General features: G+C 45.5%; 1 protein-coding gene across 3 annotated transcripts in view; it reads left to right on the plus strand.

Annotated features, from left to right (window-relative positions):
* Window positions 1-218: 218 nt before the first annotated feature.
* c20h2orf42 (chromosome 20 C2orf42 homolog) overlaps window positions 219-19,464 on the plus strand; it is a 32,285-nt gene continuing 13,039 nt past the window's right edge. For 2 of the 3 annotated variants that reach the window (XR_010966528.1, XM_068001360.1), the window contains exons 1-8: window positions 219-310; window positions 2,075-2,122; window positions 3,119-3,984; window positions 5,695-5,811; window positions 7,236-7,340; window positions 10,713-10,820; window positions 12,767-12,867; window positions 16,790-16,952. Coding sequence is in view for 2 of the 3 variants with exons in the window: in XM_068001360.1 (XP_067857461.1) it covers window positions 3,147-3,984; window positions 5,695-5,811; window positions 7,236-7,340; window positions 10,713-10,820; window positions 12,767-12,867; window positions 16,790-16,952 (1,432 nt within the window). In the remaining variant the exon portion in view is untranslated. The remainder of the gene's footprint in view (window positions 311-2,074; window positions 2,123-3,118; window positions 3,985-5,694; window positions 5,812-7,235; window positions 7,341-10,712; window positions 10,821-12,766; window positions 12,868-16,789; window positions 16,953-19,464) is intronic. The other variant, XM_068001361.1, reaches the window with a different exon arrangement.

Consider the following 19,464-nt stretch of genomic DNA (forward strand, 5'->3'; position numbering starts at 1 on the left):
CATGACACAGGCGGGCTCTGCGTCAAGTGAAGGGGGGGGGCGGAGGGGGGGGGCTCCCAGGGCATTGTGGGAAATGTAGTGCCGTCACGGCCAAGCCGCGGGCAGGCCGGCCGGGTGGAGGACTACACCTCCCACAATGCACCGAGGACCCAGCCGCCCCAGGTGACCACAGGCAGCCAATAGGCGCCGGCGTTACAGCCAGGCGCTGAGCGGTTTTTGTAAGGCGAAATGGCGGCGCGCCTGACGGGAGCCCGGCTCTGACCGGCTGTTTACAACCAAACTAGCGCGAAGAAAACCGCCCCGAAGCAAGGCGAGTGTCTGGTCTTTTAATGGGGCTATCTGCGGAAATTCTATTCTGAAAGTTAGCGAACAAGCGGCTCCGAGTGTCACACCATCGCCACGAAAGCCGATGCCGCTGGTTTTAATGCGAATTGTCTTGCGGCGCACACTAACGTGCTGGTGGGTGTGGCCTAGCGGTTTGATCGACAGCGGATCTGACCAATTGGATTCCACCATTTCAGGTTCACTGGCTGTCAATTGATTAGATTAGACCAATCAGAATTACATCGAGGGCGGGACAATTGAAAGTGGGCGGGTCTATCGCCTGTCAATCAGCCGTCAGTCATAAAGAGAAGCATGGCAGAGCTGGGAGAATTTGCATCTGACAAGTTTAGTTTCAAAAAATCCCTGATCTTAATCGTAAATCCATTTCTTTTTATTCATTGATACAGGGTGGGCGAAATCCCAGAAATTAAATATCTAGTTATGACCACTGCCTGAAAGGAAGCAGATTCAGTAACAACTTTCAAAAGGGAATTGGATAAGTACTCGAAGGGGGAAAAAATTAGCAGGGCTACGGGGAAAGAGTGGGGGAATGGGACTAACTCGATTGCTCTTCCAAAGAGCCGGCACAGGCTCGATGGACTGAACGGCCTCCTTCTGTGCTGTAACCATTCAATGATTGCTGTTTACGGGACCTTGCTGTGCGCAAATTGGTTTCCCTACATTGACTACACTTAAAAAAGTACTTCTTTGGCTGCAATGCACTTTGGGTTATACTGAAGTTGTGAAAGGTGCTTTTTCTTTCTCATCAGTATTCCCAGCACCCCTATTGTAATCATTTACTGGAGAGCAGCACAAAGGAAGTCCCATATTTCACAAAGTTGATGCATTGTAATGACAAACTTCAGCTACACAAAGTATTAAGGTATAAAATAAAATAATTATACTAGGTACTGAACTTTCACCATTCGCAATTTTTCAATACTAGCAAATCTCCGTTGGGGTTGTTCACCAGGTGAAGTAGGGGACGAGGGGGGGTCAGGGTATTATTGGACTAAGAAGAAAGAAAGAACTTGCATTTAAATTGCACCTCACACGACTTCAGGAGATCCCAACGTGCTTTACAGCCAATAAATTACAAAGGAACTTCACAGGAGACAAAAATTGACACCGAGCCAGAGAAGGAGCTTTTAGGACAGGTGATCAAATACTCGGGCAAAGAGGTAGGTTTTAAGATGAGAGAGGTAGAGAGTCGAAGAGCTTTGGGGAGGAAATTCCAGAGCTTAGGGCCTAGACGGCTGAAGGCACGGCTGCCAATGGTGGGGCAAAGGAAGTGGCGGATGCACAAGAGGCCAGAGTTGGGGGAACACAGAGTTCTCGAAGGGTTGTAGGGCTGGAGGAGGTTACAGCGATAGGGAGGGGCGAGGCCATGGAGGGATTTGAACATGGGGGAAAAAATTTAAATCGAGGTGTTGGTGGAACAACGAGGGTAGACAAGGGATTATTATTAGAAAAATGAAAGGATAAGCTCGAAGATTTATTTCACATAGCTGGTTATTGGAACAAGGAATGCTTCACCAACGTGACTATTGAAGCAGACACTCGAACATCTTTTAAAGGGATTTAGATAAGTATTTCAATAGGAAGAATCTAGAACAATACAGGGAAAGGGCAGGGAAGTGGGATTAGGGTAAAGTTGAGTAGCACTGGTGTAGTGGGCCAATAATCTTTCTGTGCTGTAATTTCTATGATTCTATAACTTTATGTGATTTGAAATGTTGTTTTTGTGTAGGATCTTAATCAAAAATATGGACAGAGGAAGCAGGGAAAAAACAAGAAGGTGGGTCTCTTGATTGCAAAATTGTAATGAAAAAATTAGTCAATTTGGCATACATGTACAGAATGTTTTATCTGTTGCAGTATAGACAACAATTGTGATGATTAATTGTTTTGGGCATTTAAGCTTTGAAATAAAAATATAAAATTATACATTTTTGGTTATTGTTGCTTAAAAAACTCTTGCATAGATTATTCAAAATGTTCCCTGGAGAATGGTAATATTCCAAAGGTGCGATATATTATAGGAACTGAACTCAATTCCGTGTTTGATAGATTCAGGATAATTGCAGGAGAGATTACGGGGTTGCTAATTTTCTCCAGAGCACCATACTTCTATATTCCATGTCCAATTTTGTGTTAGCTTGGCTCATTTCATATCCTCTTGCCTCCTGGTAAAGGTTTGTGGGTTCATGCCCGACTGTGGTACTTGAGCACGTAATCCAGGCTGACATTCCAGTGTATCTCTGAGGGAGCACTATGTTATCAGAATTGACAGCCTTTGGATGAGATGGTAAAATGAGTCCTGTCCACCTGCTCAGATGCACATTAAAGAACCCACAGCGCTACGCTGTGATGATGTTTTGGCCAACATTTCTCATTAACTAAGAAAAAAACAGATTAACTGGTCATTCATTTATCTCACTGCTGTTTGTGGGATGTTAGTGGTGTAGAATGGTTGCTGTGTTTGCCTGCAGTGCAAACGTTTTGGACCTCTAAATGTAATTCATTTGGCGTGACAAGCTGCTAAATAAATGCATTTTTATATAATTATATCCATCAACAACATAGTTCGTCTCTTTGTATTTATTGATTGATTATATGTCCCTCTGATGCTAATAGCCCCTTCCAAAATGGACTACTTGAGACCTGGTCCCTACCTCTCTTCATCGCACTGCCAGTAATTATTGTTGTGGGCAAGTTGTCTCTTTGTGGTGCAGTATAATTATCTTCTAAAAGCTTGATTTGCTTATTTTCTAAGTTTAATCCTCTCCGGTAGGGTATTAACGAGACTAGTCCTATGAGAGATGGAGCAACACCCAGAGAGGACAAAAACCCCGGCTTTTCTAGCTGACTTGGGCAAACCTACTCTCCGGGGCATCAAGAAGTGCCCCAAGTGCGGCACATTCAACGGTACTCGTGGGCTGAGCTGCAAGAATAAAAGCTGTGGTGCTGTCTTCAGGGATGGAGCCCGGAAACAGCAACCCAGCATTGATGCAGTTCGCATAGTCACTGGATCTGCTTCACAGGTGTACTCGGTGCGGCTTCGAGACCGAGGACCTGACTACAGGGGCTTTGTGGAACTGGGCACAACCGAAGCGATTCAGACAGTGGATGGCACCATTATTACCCACATAACCGGTCGATGCATGGTACCCACCTGTTTCAAAGTATCTTCTCAAGGAGTCTCCGAGAATCAGTGCCAGCACATCAAGCTCGCCATGGAGTGTCATATGGAAGCCACTCCGCATACTCTGAAGAGCTCTGTGCTGAACTCTCTTCAAGTGAGCACTGAAACCAAGCAGGCTATCTGGACCTTAGCGACTGAGTCGAGTGGACCCCTGGTCCAGAGGATCACTAAGACAATCATGGTGGTGAAGTGCAAAGCCAGCCCGAAGCACAGCTTAGGCTTTCTGCACGTTTCTTTCCATGAGAAGACTCGGACTAAAGGTGTGATGGAGCACAAATTCTACTGTTCATGCCAGGCTTTCAAAGCCAGTAAATTGAGCTCCAGCAAAGAGGAGACACCAAAACGATGCATCCACTTCTACGCATGTGTCTGCGCTTTTGCCAGTGATGAGAAGTTGGGGCGAGAGTTTTCGTATTTCATCAACTTTGATTCCGCTGGTAGGTGCAGAAATCCTGGTAAGTATAAATTAAACTGCATTATAAGCTGAATTCTCGGCTGATGTTGCAATGACTGGAAGCTTCACTGCTTTCCTGTCTGGAATTCGGGTTCAACCCCAGTTGATGGGTTGAAAGTCTCCTTTCTGATTTGACTCTTGGGTAGAATGAATTTGGAAAGACTTAACCGAGAACGTTGATCAGTCTTTTGGATGAAATGTTAAACCGAGGCCCAGTCTGCCCTCTTGGGTGGACGTAAAAGATGCCATGGTACTATTCCAAGAAGAGCAGGGGAGTTCTCCCTGGTGTCCTGGGCCAATATTTATTCCTCAACCAACATCACTAAAACAGATTATCTGCTCATTATCTCATTGCTGTTTCTGGGGCCTTGCTGTGCGTAATTTGGCTGCACATTTCCCACGTTACAACAGTAACCATACTTCAAAAAGTACTTTATTAGTTGTAAAGCCCTTTGGGACATCCTGAGCTCCTGAAAGGCAATATATAAATGTATGTCTTTCCAACCCAGTTTTGTGTAGGTGTAGATCTGCAGGACTGAGTGGTGTGAGGTTAAAGTGGAAGCTGGCTGGGCCAATGTTGTTAATACTATAGGAGATCCACTCATAAAAACATAATTTTTTTAAAAAGAAAATACAATATAAAGGAAGCTACATACTTTATTTATGGTTTCCTGGTTCCCTAAAATATGTGCCACAGAAATTATCACACTTGTGACTGACACTAGAAAAGAATTTCCTGAGGCATCCTTCATCAATACTCAACACCACATCAAACAAAAAGCCTGTGATTCACACATCAAAGCGATTTCTGTTGAGTTTTAATTTTGCACAGATCTACTGTAAGCAAAAATGGATTCAGTTACAAACAGTCGAGAACTCTGTCAATCTGCTTGAGCTTTGTTCTCCCAGTTATGACATCTGGTCCCTTCAGCCAGATCATTGCCTTGTAATCAATCCCACTTAACCATTATTTGTTTTTCTTCCTGCCAATTTTCTCCCTTCTCTCCTGAAGGCAGTAACTCTCTGATCGGGTATAGCTCCATAGGCAGCAGGTAGCCTCTGCTACCTCATTCAAGTGCCCATTATTTACGTGTGAGCCAGGACAGTGAGTTTAGGGAGGCCAGTTAACCTTGTAAGGCACTACAGCCAAACCAGGACGCCCACACAAATGAACTTCCCGACAGCAGTCAGGGGATAATGATCAGGAGCGGGGAGCCCTGGCTGATTTTTTTTTCCCTCTGTTGTAGCACTTGGATTTCTGCCCTGATGGAAGACTACAGCTGTCCTTGATGCATGACCCATGGCCCAGCAAACCTGACTCCTTTATATTGGTCAGCCCAATCTTCTCAACGAATCACACAGGAAGATATCTAGTCAGCATGTATTATCAATGTTTAATCGACTAACACGTCGTTCAAGTATCAAGGAGATGCAAGTTAAAATGAAGACATTAGGAGTGAGACAAGAGGTGAAACTTTGGTCCAAAGAGTAATGGATGGGTGAATAAGTTACCTGGGAAGGCCATTGAAGGAGACAGTATAAATGGATTCAAGAGGCAATTAAATGTGCTTCTGGAAAGCAAGGAGTGAGAGATATGTTGAGAAGATGGAGTTGACCAAGATAAAGGAGTCAGGCTTGCTGGGCCTATTGTTCCTAATATTTCTTTTGTAATGCTGACTTGTTTATGTTGGATTTCATTTTCTTTAACTAGGGCTTCAGGCAAATTCTGAGAGGCGATTGCTGGCAATTTACCCCCAGGACCATACAACCCAGGCTGCAGCAAGTGCAGTTCCAAAAGCAAAGAAGAGGAAAAAGGATGATGTAACTGGTAAGCTGCCACTGAATGCTACATGACTTTTGCCTTTCTTGGGGAATCAACATGGTGAGCGATGCCAATATTTGGAGTGGCATGTTTCCATTTCAGGCTCCACTGTCAGCAGCAGGATAAAGCTTCCTCCACTCTGCCCCAACAATGTGCCTCAGCTCCAACCTCAGGAGAGGGTCTGCGCCCTTCCACTGCTGCTTACTGTACAAATGAGGCATCCTGTGGTCTCCCTGAGTGATTTCTATCGCTCCACCATTGGCAACCGTGCCTTCAGCTGCCTAGGCTCTCAGCACTGGTATTCCTTCCTAAACCTCTCCGTTTCTCTCTCTCCGCCTCTCTTCCTTTAAGTTGCTCCTTAAAACCTACCTCTTTGACCGAGCTTTTGGTCACCCGTCCTAATATCTCCCTACGTGGCTCGGTTTCAAAATTTGTTTGATAACGCTCCTGTGAAGCGCCTTGGGACGTTTTAGTATGTTAAAGGTGCTATATAAATGCAAGTTGTGTTGTTGTTTGCCTTTTTAGTGTTAAATAAAGGGCAGTTCTGTGCTGGTGGCTCACTAGGAAATGAGTAACATTAGTCAAACTCTTTTCAGTTTTTTTTTTGTTGCTGAACCAGGTGTCTCAGACATGTGAAACTGATCACCACGATTAACCAAACCAAACTACTGAGAAGTCTACAAAGGTAGAGTCATCTGTTTGCTGGTATGGAGTGCATACTGTCTCCCCTTAGGGAGGCATGGCCACTTATCGAAGCGCAGAGTTTAGATGCGGGTTGGGAAGTGATAAGGTAGAGGGACACCTGCCTGAAATTTAACCAGCTGAAACTGTGAAGCCTACCATATAGAGCACCAGGAAACTCCCCACTGCTTGTCCAGTCAGGACCACCCTACCTGTCAGGCCATTGGCTTTCAGGTGGGGTAGTTTAATAGTTTTGTTGGCTGACTCATAACCCAAATCGCACCATGGCAAGTTGTGCAATCAAATTCAACAAATCTGGATAATTTATGAAAATTTGGGTCCAAGAAACGAGCTGTTCCTCCAGCAGTGAAAATGTCAGGTATGCCGACTGAACCTTGTGGGGGACTGCAGAAACAGCTGTGGTTTTCAGAGCTTGCAAAGAATATTCAGAAAGTAACTTCGTGTATTCAGCAACTTGGTGATGGTGGAGCACCAACACACTGGGACCCAAGTTCCTGGCCACACTTTCTCTTTCCCACTTCCCAGCATTTGGGTACAGTACGATTTGCCTTCCAACAGTGTGAGAAGGCGTCACCTCTTGTGCACCAGGTTTATAGACCATTCAGAAGTGATATTGGCTGGGAATGGCTCATGTCCCTACGGAAGGGAAGGGACCCAACAAGGATGACCAGAACAATTTGCAAGGACTGATGTGAGTGGAGTGACCTTTCTTTCTCTTTCTCTTCCAGCTGGGAGTCAACCCATAGATGAATCCCAAGTGACCCTGTCATTTCAAGACTGGCTTGTTAGTGTTACTGAACGCATCAATCAAACTATGCATTACCAATTCGATGGTGAGTGATATGTTTTTACAAAACTGATAGCTTCCTTAAATAAAATCATAGAATCATAGAAGTTACAACATGGAAACAGGCCCTTCGGCCCAACATGTCCATGTCGCCCAGTTTATACCACTAAGCTAGTCCCAATTGCCTGCACTTGGCCCATATCCCTCTATACCCATCTTACCCATGTAACTGTCCAAATGCTTTTTAAAAGACAAAATTGTACCCGCCTCTACTACTGCCTCTGGCAGCTCGTTCCAGACACTCATCACCCTTTGAGTGAAAAAATTGCCCCTCTGGACCCTTTTGTATCTCTCCCCTCTCACCTTCAATCTATGCCCCCTCGTTATAGACTCCCCTACCTTTGGGAAAAGATTTTGACTATCGACCTTATCTATGCCCCTCATTATTTTATAGACTTCTATGAGATCACCCCTTAACCTCCTACTCTCCAGGGAAAAAAGTCCCAGTCTGTCTAACCTCTCCCTGTAAGTCAAACCATCAAGTCCCGGTAGCATCCTAGTAAATCTTTTCTGCACTCTTTCTAGTTTAATAATATCCTTTCTATAATAGGGTGACCAGAACTGTACACAGTACTCCAAGTGTGGCCTCACCAATGCCCTGTACAACTTCAACAAGACATCCCAACTCCTGCATTCAATGTTCTGACCAATGAAACCAAGCATGCCGAATGCCTTCTTCACCACCCTATCCACCTGTGACTCCACTTTCAAGGAGCTATGAATCTGTACTCCTAGATCTCTTTGTTCTATAACTCTCCCCAACGCCCTACCATTAACGGAGTAGGTCCTGGCCCGATTCGATAAAGGGGCAGGAAATTAGTAATTTCCCATAGAGTAGTCCCTTACTTGTTGGTGTCAAAGCCTCGAATAAAATAATTTATTAAAAAATATTTTTTTTAATGCCTGGAGTGGGTTTGTAACAGTATAGTTTAACGTGGTGATGATATCTATTGGGGGAAACTGGCTGAAGTTTTCCTGTATAACGCAGTGAAGTGTTGACCAGCAGCTGTACTAAGAGGCAGCAGAAACAGTGGTCACTGCAATCTGTGGCTTAGGTAGCAAAGCCTCATACTTGTTTCCCATAATAAATATCATCCTTAAAACTATCACTTAGAGCCCATTCATAGTATTAAAAAACAAAAGATAATGGTAATTGTATTTATTAAAAGGCAGCAAGACATACAGTTTGGGGAAATCTATCTTGAGAAGGCGCTTCTCTCAACAACAATAACTTGCTTTTAGATAGCGCCTTTAATGTAGTAAAACGTCCCAAGGTGCTTCATAGGGTCGTTCTGAAACAAAATTTGACACTTAAGCGTTATTGAAGGCCTTTGTGGCAACACCATCTTTCCGAGCTGTACAAAATCATATGGGTACAGTGTCTATATGGATTTGTCAGTGTCTCAAACGTAGCAAGAAGCAGCTCAGCTAACCCAGCCACCAGCTCCATCTTGCGTTGCCAACTCTGCTGAAACGTATTCCGGGAGGTTTCATCATATGACCTTCCCCCCTCCAACTGCTCGGCCCAGTTAAACAGCTTTCGTTTCCCCCATCTCCAATATTTTTATAATTATTATATGAAAAGTGTTAAAAGAAAATGACAACATCCAGGCTTGGGCTCATAAGTGGCAAGTAACATTCGCGTCAGATAAGTGCCAGGCAATGACCATCTCCAACAAGAGAGAGTCTAACCACCTCCCCTTGACATTCAACGGCATTACCATCGCCGAATCCCCCACCATCAACATCCTGGGGTCACCATTGACCAGAAACTTAACTGGACCAGCCATATAAAGACTGTGGCTACGAGAGCAGGTCAGAGGCTGGGTATTCTGCGGCGAGTGACTCACCTCCTGACTCCCCAAAGCCTTTCCACCATCTACAAGGCACAAGTCAGGAGTGTGATGGAATACTCTGCACTTGCTTGGATGAGTGCAGCTCCAACAACACTCAAGAAGCTCGACACCATCCAAGATAAAGCAGCCCGCTTGATTGGCACCCCATCCATCACCCTAAACATTCACTCCCTTCACCACCGGCGCACAGTGGCTGCAGTGTGTACCATCCACAGGATGCACTGCAGCAACTCACCAAGGCTTCTTCGACAGCACCTCCCAAACCCGTGACCTCTCCCACCTAGAAGGACAAGAGCAGCAGGCACATGGGAACACCACCATCTGCACGTTCCCCTCCAAGTCACACACCATCCCGACTTGGAAATATATCACCGTTGCTTCATTGTCGCTGGGTCAAAATCCTGGAACTCCCTTCCGAACAGCACTGTGGGAGAACCTTCACCACACGGACTGCAGCGGTTCAAGAAGGCGGCTCACCACCACCTTCTCAAGGGCAATGAGGGATGGGCAATAAATGCCGGCCTCGCCAGCGACGCCCACATCCCATGAACGAATAAAAAAAAACAACATTTTTTTTAATGCCCCAATGATTTTTTCTCCCTGGGTTGGTTGCAGCAGTGTCTGGGAGATTAATCCTTAATTGCTGGAGACTTGAGGACAATCCTGGAGGGTTGGCATCCCTCACTCCATCTGGTCCCGCAGCAATCAGCATCACTCTTCAAACCTGGATGCTAATCAGGGAGGATTGGAGCCTTCATCATTTAACGCCAGCCATTTTATCTCTAAAGCTACGAGGGTGGTGTACCCTAGCTTAAAGTTAATGAAGTAATTATACCCTAGCTGAAGAATTTGATGACAGCAATATGTTACAGTTCTGACTAACTGCAGTGTTCTTCCATCTCCCCTGTGCACGCTGACCTACTTTGGCTCCTAGTCACACCAATGCTTCGATTTTAAATTTCTCATCCTCGTATTCAAATCCCTCCAAGGCCTCGCCCCTCCCTATCTCTGCAACCTCCTCCAGCCCTACAAGCCTCCAAGAACTCTGTGTTCCTCCAATTCTGGCCTCTTGTGCATTCCCCCACTCCCTTCGCTCCACCATTGGCGGCCGTGCCTTCAGCTGCCTAGGTCCTAAGCTCTGGAATTCTCTCCCTAAATCTCTCCGCTTCTCCACCTCTCTCTCCTCCTTTAAGACTCTCCTTAATATCTACCTCTTTGACCAAGCTTTTGGTCACCTGTCCTAATATCTCCTTTTTTGTCTGATTACACTCCTGTGAGGTGTCTTTGAACGTCTTGCTACATTAAGAGTGCTACACAAATGCATGTTGTTGTTGTTACAGGCATTACATAAATACAAGTTGTTGTTGTTAAGGACACTATATAAATGCAAGTTGTTGTTAAAGGCAATGTATAAATGCAGGTTGTTGTTGTTAAGGACACTATATAAATGCAAGTTGTTGTTAAAGGCAATGTATAAATGCAGGTTGTTGTTGTTAATGCAGGGAAACCGGAGCCGCTTGTGTTCCACGTTCCTCAGGCCTTTTTTGATGCCTTGCAGCAGAGGATTTCTATGGGCAGTAAAAAGAAACGTCTTCCCAACTCCACCACAGGTAACACATGCTTCTCACCTGCGCAGGCATCGCATTGCAGCAAACCCCAGGACAAGTATTTCAAGGTGAAAGTGTGTGGCAAACAAGTACATGGCCCTGGTATGTTAAGGGGATTTGATAACACGGTGGGTTACATAATGTACTTTCACTTCTGGGAATCTTGGTTCAGATTCTGCTCGCCCCTATCTGCTGCCAAAATCCCAGGGGAAATGAGTGTGGAGCAGTCACAATCCAATTTCCACTTGTGGGGGAGACCAAAACTGGAGGCGATGAATATAAAATAATCTTAATAAATCCAATAGGGAATTCAGGACGAACTTCTTTACCCAAAGAGTGGTTAGAATGTGGAACCTTCTACCACGTAGAGTAGTTGAGGTGAATAGCATCGATGCATTGAAGGGGAAACTGGATAAACACATGAGGGAGAAAGGAATAGAAGAATATGCTGATAGTGTTAGATGAAGAGGGGAGGGAGGAGGCTCGTGTGGGGTATAAATGCCGTCATAGACCAGTTGGGCTGAATGGCCAGTTTCTGTGCTGTAAATTCTATGTAATTCCTAACAGCATAAAATTGTCTAATTTTTTTTCTAAAATTAGGAATCTCAGTCAGAGAAAACATGATGGCTGATGTGGGAAATGGAACATTTCCATTCGACACCAGTGCACTGCTGGGAGCTCTTTTGAGGCTGTGGAAAGGCACATTGATGGGGACAGAGTGGAGTGTGCTTTGCACTGCACTTGATGTTGATGTTGGATGACCGCTGTGGGAAAGCATTCCATTCCCCTGAGAGAGGAATACAAGACCACTGAGCAAAAAGTTTCACCAAAAATAATTTTTAAAAAAAGCAAAACAATATACTGATTATTCTTTTCTGCTGTGTCCTCTCTCTCTGTGCGGTGTACTGTCTTCAGCAGACACGGTGACTTGCTCTCAGGCCTCTGCTCGTGCTGCAGTATCACCACTCGCTTGCAGATATACAGTGAGACTTGGAATGAACTTCCTTCCAATTATTTTCTCCCTTCTCTGGTCCTAGAAGAAGCCCCTGGCTTTGCTTATCGACTCTCTGTGAGAGTACGGACTGACACAGCATTGCACGACGAAGTCGAGAATGCCATTAATTATGCAGAGAAATACGGAGTATATATAGTTTGGTGAATTGAGGTGACTTCATGCACCACAAGAACAAAGCTTGAGTGGTCTATTAATGCCATCTCAACTCTTCATTGTATTACTGCCTTGGAACACAGTAGAATGTTGAAGGGTTCAAGGATACAAGTTGGAAATCAAAGTGACAAAGAAGTTTTTTTGAACCCATAAAGTAATAAAATTGTGAAATAAATTGCCACGGATGACACTGGATCAGATACGCTCATGAGGCAGTAATTCTGAGAAAATTTGTTGAGGGATATGGAAAGAAATTTATGTGGTGAAATTGAACCATCACAGAAAATAAAATCAGAAAATGCTGGAAACACTCAGTAGGTCAGGCAGCATCTGCGGAGAGAGGAAGGCAGGGGTAATGTTTCAGGTCGATGACCTTTCATCAGAACCATCACAGAAAGGACAGGCTTATGGTGCCGAATGGCCTTTGCTTGTTCCTGAAATCCCTTGCATTCTTTATAAATTACCAGCTGATCTCTGGAGTCTGGAGCAATGGGTTGCAGAGTTGAGAATGAGCTGTGTTTAACCCAGCTAATCCCTATATGGTCACCGCTCGCGTGCTCACTGTGGAGGAGGAAGTAGACACCTCCCGAGATCAAATGGAGACTATTTGCTGAGGTGAGTTTCTGTGGACTGGCGGTGGCTTTTAAATCTGCGCCTGCTGGCTTGGGGGAGAGGCTGGGTTGTCAGGGTTAGCAAAAAATAACTTGTCTTTTGTTTTATCTTTTATACTTTTGACACTTTGACGTGTGATGTCTGAAGTGTGTCTTGTGCCTTGTTGTAGGTTTTGTGCGGAAGGACGCGTTGCCTCTGGGAACGTTCTCCAAGTACACCTGGCAGATCACAAACGTTCTTCAGGTGAAGCAGATATTTGATACCCCTGAGGTACGCAACACAGCTGTACAAAATGTGGTCTGAAAGGTGGGGGGTGGGGTCTGCAATAAGATAACAATAGTCCCACTGAACAAAGACCAAGCCTTGAGTCTCAACAAGAGAAAATGCTAGCCACTGCATTTCAGGAGACTGCCACTTTCCTTTGAGATGCAGGAAGATGTCCTACGTGGCTCGATGACTGAATGACTTGTCATGTTTCAGTGTTGGGTCATGGAAAGCTACTGTCTGAATCAAGCATTCCCAGATCAGGTACAACAAATTAAATGCAGAGTAAAGGTGTCTCAATACTAGTGCCAAAACTCTGTCTGCTAATTTTAGCAGAAACCCCGGCACAGACAGAATGAGCCAAATGGGCTGTAAGCTGCTCTGGTTCTGTGATCGTACCCACTTAACATAAGGACTAAGAGCAGGAGTAGGCCATACGGCCCCTCGAGCCCGCTCTGCCATTCAATCAGATCATGGCTAATCTTAGACCTCAACTCCACTTTCCCACCTGATCCCTGTATCCCTTGATTCCCCTAGAGTCTATCTATCTCAGCCTTGAATATATTCAATGACTGAGCATCCACAGCCCTCTGGATAGAGAATTCCAAAGATTCACAACCCTCTGAGTGAAGAAGTTTCTCTTCATCTCAGTCTTGAATGTCTGACCCCTTATCCTGAGACTATGACCCCTAGTTCTAGATTGTCCAGCCAGGAGAAACAATCTCCCAGCATCTACCCTGTCAAGCCCCCTCAGAATCTTATATGCTTCAATGAGATCACCTCTCATTCTTCTAAACTCCAGAGAGTACAGGCCCATTCTACTCATCCTTTCTTCATCGAACAACCCTCTCATCCCAGGAATCAATCTAGTGAACCTTTGTTGCACCGCCTCGAAGGCAAGTATATCCTTCCTTGGATAAGGAGGCCAAAACTGTACGCAGTACTCCAGGTGAGGTCTCACCAATGTCCAGTACAACTGTAGTAAGACTTCCTTACTCTTGTACTCCAACCCCCTTGTAATAAAGGCCAACATGCCATTTGCCTTCCTAATTGCTTGTTGTACCTGCATGCTAACTTGTTGTGTTTCTTGTACGAGGACACCCAAGTCTCTCTGGACACCAACATTTAATAGTTTCTAACCATTTAAAAAAATATTCTGTTTTTCTATTCTTCCTACCAAAGTGAATAACCTCACATTTCCCCACATTATACTCCATCTGCCACCTTCTTGCCCACTCACTTAACCTGTCTTTGCAGGCTCTTTGTGCCCCCCTCACAGCTTACTTTCCCACCTAGCTTTGTATTGTCAGCAAACTTGGATACATGACACTTGGTCCCTTCATCTAAGTCATTAATATAGATTGTAAATAGCTGAGGCCCAAGCACTGATCCTTGCGGCACCCCACTAGTTACAGCCTGCCAACCTGAGAATGACCCGTTTATTCCTACTCTCTGTTTTCTGTTCATTAACCAATCCCCTATCCATGGTAATATATTACCCCCAACCCCATGAGCCCTTACCTTGTGTAATAACCTTTTATGTGGCACTTTATCGAATGCCTTTTGAAAATCCAAATATACAACATCCACTGGTTCCCCTTTATCCACCCTGCTAGTTACATCCTCAAAAAACACTAATAAATTTGTCAAACACAATTTCCCTTTCATAAACTGACTCTGCCTAATCATATTATGATTTTCTAAGTGCCCTGTTACCACTTCCATAATAATGGATTCCAGCATTTTCCGGACAACCAATGTCAGGCTAACTGGCCTGTAGTTCCCTGTTTTCTCTCTCCCTCCTTTCTTGAATAGCGGGATAACATTTACTACCTTCCAGTCCACTGGGACCGTTCCAGAATCTAGGGAATTTTGGATGATCATAACCAATGCATCCACTATCTCTGCAGCCACCTCTTTTAGAACCCTCGGATGTCGGCCATCAGGTCTAGGGGATTTGTCAGCTTTTAGTCCCATTAGTTTGTCCAGTGCTTTTTCTCTAGTGATATTAATTGTTTTAAGTTCCTCACTCTCATTTACCCCTTGGTTCCCCACTATTTCTGGTCTGCTTTTTGTGTCTTCTACTGTGAAGACAGATACAAAATATTTGTTTAACCCATCTGCTATTTCCTGATTCCCCATTATAATTTCTCCTGTCTCAGCCTCTAAGGGACCAACATTTACTTTTGCTACTCTCTTGCTTTTTACGTACTTATAGAAGCTCTTACAGTCCGTTTTTATATTTCTTGCTAGTTTGCTTTCATATTTTATGTGGTTCACTAATGTCCTTTAGGGAAGGAAACCTGCCGTCCTTACCCGGTCTGGCCTGTCTGTGACTCCAGACCCACAGCAATGTAGTTGATTCTTAATTGCCCTCTGAAATGGCCCAGCAAGCCACTCAGTTGTACAATCTCGCTAAAAGAAGTCATAATAAGAATAAAACCGGACGGACCACCCAGCATCGGACCACTAGGCACCAGATACGACAAAGGCAAACCAAGCCCAGTCGACCCTGCAAAGTCCTCCTCACAAACATCTGGGGACTTGTGCCAAAATTGGGAGAGCTGTCCCACAGACTAGTCAAGCAACACCCTGACATAGCCATACTCACAGAATCATACCTTTCAGCCAACGTCCCAGACTCTTCCATCACCATCCCTGGGTATGTCCTGTCCCACCGGCAGGACAGACCGACCAGAGGTGGCGGTACAGTGATATACAGTCAGGAGGGAGTGATCCTGGGAGTCCTCAACATTGACTCTGGACCCCATGAAATCTCATGGCATCAGTTCAAACATGGGCAAGGAAACCTCCTGCTGATTACCACCTACCACCCTCCCTCAGCTGATGAATCAGTCCTCCTCCATGTTGAACACCACTTGGAGGAAGCACTGAGGGTAGCAAGGGCACAGAATGTACTCTGGGTGGGGGACTTCAATGTCCATCACCAAGAGTGGCTCGGTAGCACCACTACTGACCGAGCTGGCCGAGTCCTGAAGGACATAGCTGCCAGACTGGGCCTGCGGCAGGTGGTGAGCGAACCAACACGAGGGAAAAACTGACTTGACCTCGTCCTCACCAATCTACCTGTCGCAAATGCATCTGTCCATGACAGTACTGGTAGGAGTGACCGCCGCACAGTGCTCATGGAGATGAAGTCCCGTCTTCGCACTGAGGACACCATCCAACGTGTTGTGTGGCACTATCACCGTGCTAAATGGGATAGATTCAGAACAGATCTAGCAGCTCAAAACTGGGCATCCATGAGGCGCTGTGGGCCATCAGCAGCAGCAGAATTGTATTCCAGCACAATCTGTAACCTCATGGCCTGGCATTTTCCTCACTCTACCATTACCAACAAGCCAGGGGATCAACCCTGGTTCAATGAGGAGTGTAGAAGAGCATGCCAGGAGCAGCACCAGGCGTACCTAAAAATGAGGTGCCAACGTGGTGAAGCTACAACTCAGGACTACATGCATGCTAAACAGCGGAAGCAACATGCTACAGACAGAGCTAAGCGATTCCACAACCAACGGATCAGATCAAAGCAACACAATTAGCAAGTCTGGTTCTTTTTCAACAAACAAAATTTATCACAAGCATTAAGCATGTGTGTTTGGCACCATGTTAGGGCGGTAATGCATTGGAACAGGGAGCAGATTTAGACCCATGAGTCTCCAAATGGTGAGTGCTCTAATATTGGCTATCAGTGCGGGGCAGAGGCCAAATACATTAGAACACAGAGGGAGGAAAACGATAACTATCGAGTGACATACACACACAAAGAAAGAGAGACAGACAGACATTCGAGGCTACAGACGTTACATTAATCTTGGCGCTCTGTATGATAGAAAATGGTTCTTGGAATTTGTACCAACTCTTCCAGCCTAATAGGTTCTAATCCATCTCACTTTATTCTGTCTCTCAGATGCCCCTGGAGGTTACCCGCAGTTTCATTGAAAACCGCGATGGCACTTACGAGTTGTTCAAATGCCCGAAGGTTCAGGTAGAAAGTATTGCAGAGGCCTACGGCCGAGTGGAGAAGCAGCCAACAATTCGGCCACTGGAACTCAAAACCTTCCTGAGAGTTGGTGAGTCCGTCTGTGCAATTTGGTACCGAGGCTGTCGATATTTGGTCATTTTTTATTTTTAATGTAAGCATCCGTGGGAGACTCGATATTGGCTCTGTGATGACTTCATTGATATGGAATAAGTAAAGCAGATCGATCACTTTAGCAATAGTACAGGGGAATAAGCAAAACGATTATCACCCGCTCTTCTGGGTAGAGCTGGAACCCCTGCCTTTTCCTGGTGTTCTTCCTTGGATTCTCTACAGCGAGCTCTGTCTTTCTCCCCATTTATATTTCCTGTCTCTTCCTGCCGTGCAGTTTGATCACCCTGTGGTCCAGGTTCAGCGTCTCCACTATCATGTCTTGGATTGTTACTTTTACTTCAGTTGGGAGGAAACCAACTTAATTGACGTGCGAACTCGCCTGAAGATTGTATGAAGATCGTAATCTCACCATCTGCTCCGAGTTCCCCTTTATCAATAGCACTCATGCTGTGATCAAATGGTCAGTAGCCCAAACAATGTGATCAAAGGGTCCTCCTATCAGTACCTCACGCAGTATGATCAAACCGGTTTCACTTTACTATTGCATCACTCCAGCATCAGTGTCACCCGAAAATTATTCACCCCATCTTTGAATTCTACCATTACCACCCTGCTTCCTTACATTAATGATTTTCCTGCCCCACTTCACCCTCTTCATATTATCTTTTTTCCACTCCCAGTTATCTCCCCTCTTCTCCTAAAGGCGCTGGCTGGTGCTAAGTACAGTCCCACAGGCGTCACAGCCTTCCCAAGTGGTGGTTCCTCGTGCACGAGGCTAATGAATATCAGAAGGCAATTGATCATAGCTGAACCTGATCCTGTCCTCGGCAGACAGCCACACACGTGCACTTTCCAGCGAAAGTTGTTGAGGAACACTCGGGAGCGGGGACACTCGCTGATTCTCCCTCCCCCTTGCTAATGGCGCTCAGGCTAATTGCAATGCCCCAATTGCTTGTCTGGCGGGAATCAGCAAACTTTGCATAGACCAGTGATTGAACTTTGGAGCCTCTGGTCTGTAAGGATCGGTGCTGTTAGTGAGAAATTTACCCACCAAACCATCGGGGGTGAGGGGGTGCATATTGATTCTTGATTGGCATTTATTCTCTATATTTAGACTAAAGCTTACGTCAGCATTTAATTTACATGTGCATACTTTGGTGTTTTGATGTGGTTTGTCAAGGGCTGATTGGAATTTTCATCAACAGCTTACAAATGCTTCTGTGTGTCAGCTTGGCTCAGTTGGTAGCACTCTCGCTTCTGAGTCAAGGGTAGACAATCTTTGCTCAAACGTCATTCCCTTTAATTCTAGAATTAACCGTGTCGTCCTTCTCCGTACCCTCTCCAGTAACTGTATATCCTTTTTGAAATAGGGAGACCAAAACTGCACTCAATTAAGCTCATGCATCCAGAACAATCCGACAGTTCTATTCCCCCTCATCCCCACCACAGTATCCAACTATCTCTTCAATCACAACCACAGGTGCAAGAAGTGTCATCAAGTGGAGGAGCTCGAGCTCAGAGTTTCGGAGCTCGAGCAGCAGCTGGTGTCACTGCAATGCATCCGCGAGGCTGAGAGCTACATGGATAGCACGTTTCGGGAGATGGTCACCCCACAGCTTAAGAGAGTGCAGGCAAAGAGGGACTGGGTGACCGCAAGACAGACAGGGAGAACCAGGCAGGTAATGCAGGAGTCCCCTGAGTGCATCTCGCTCGCTACTAGTGAGGGAAAGGTTTCCTCTGGGGAGTGCAGCCAGAGACAAGTCCATAGCACCATGGGTGGCTCAGCTGTACAGGGGGGGAGGAGAAAGGTCAGGAGAGCAATAGTGATAGGGGATTCTATAGTCAGGGGAACAGACAGGCATTTCTGCGGCCACTGATGTGATTCCAGGATGGTATGTTGCCTCTCTGGTGCCAGGGTCAAGTATGTCATTGAGTTGCTGTCGAACATTCTGGGAGGGGAGGGTGAACAGCCAGAGGTCATGGTCCATTTCGGTACCAATGACATAGGTGAAAAGACGGATGAGGTCCTGCAGGCAGATTTTAAGGAGCTAGGAAAAGAATTAATAAGCTGGACCTCAAAGGTAGTCATCTCCGGATTACTCCCGGTGCCACGTGCTAATGAGCACAGCAATAGGAAGATAGAGAAGATGAATGTGTGGCTGGAGAGATGGTGCAGGAGGGAGGGCTTTAGATTTCTGGGGCATTGGGACCGGTTAAGGGGATAGGTGGGACCTGTACATGCTGGACAGGTTGCACCTCAACAGAGCCGGAACCAATATCGTCGCGGAGAGGTTTGCTAGTGCTGTTGGGGAGTGTTTAAACTAGCTTGGCAGGTGGATGGGAACCTGAGTGTAGATTCAGAAGAGAGAAAAGCAGAACTGGAAATGGAAGGCAGAAAATTAGGAAGTGCATTTGGAAGGCAGAGGAAACAAAGGCTAGGAAATAAACAGCAAGGGAGTTTGGCAGTGTTTAAAGGTATATACCTCAAT

Source organism: Heptranchias perlo, chromosome 20 (assembly GCF_035084215.1).
Source record: "Heptranchias perlo isolate sHepPer1 chromosome 20, sHepPer1.hap1, whole genome shotgun sequence".
In the NCBI taxonomy this organism is placed as follows: domain Eukaryota; kingdom Metazoa; phylum Chordata; class Chondrichthyes; order Hexanchiformes; family Hexanchidae; genus Heptranchias; species Heptranchias perlo.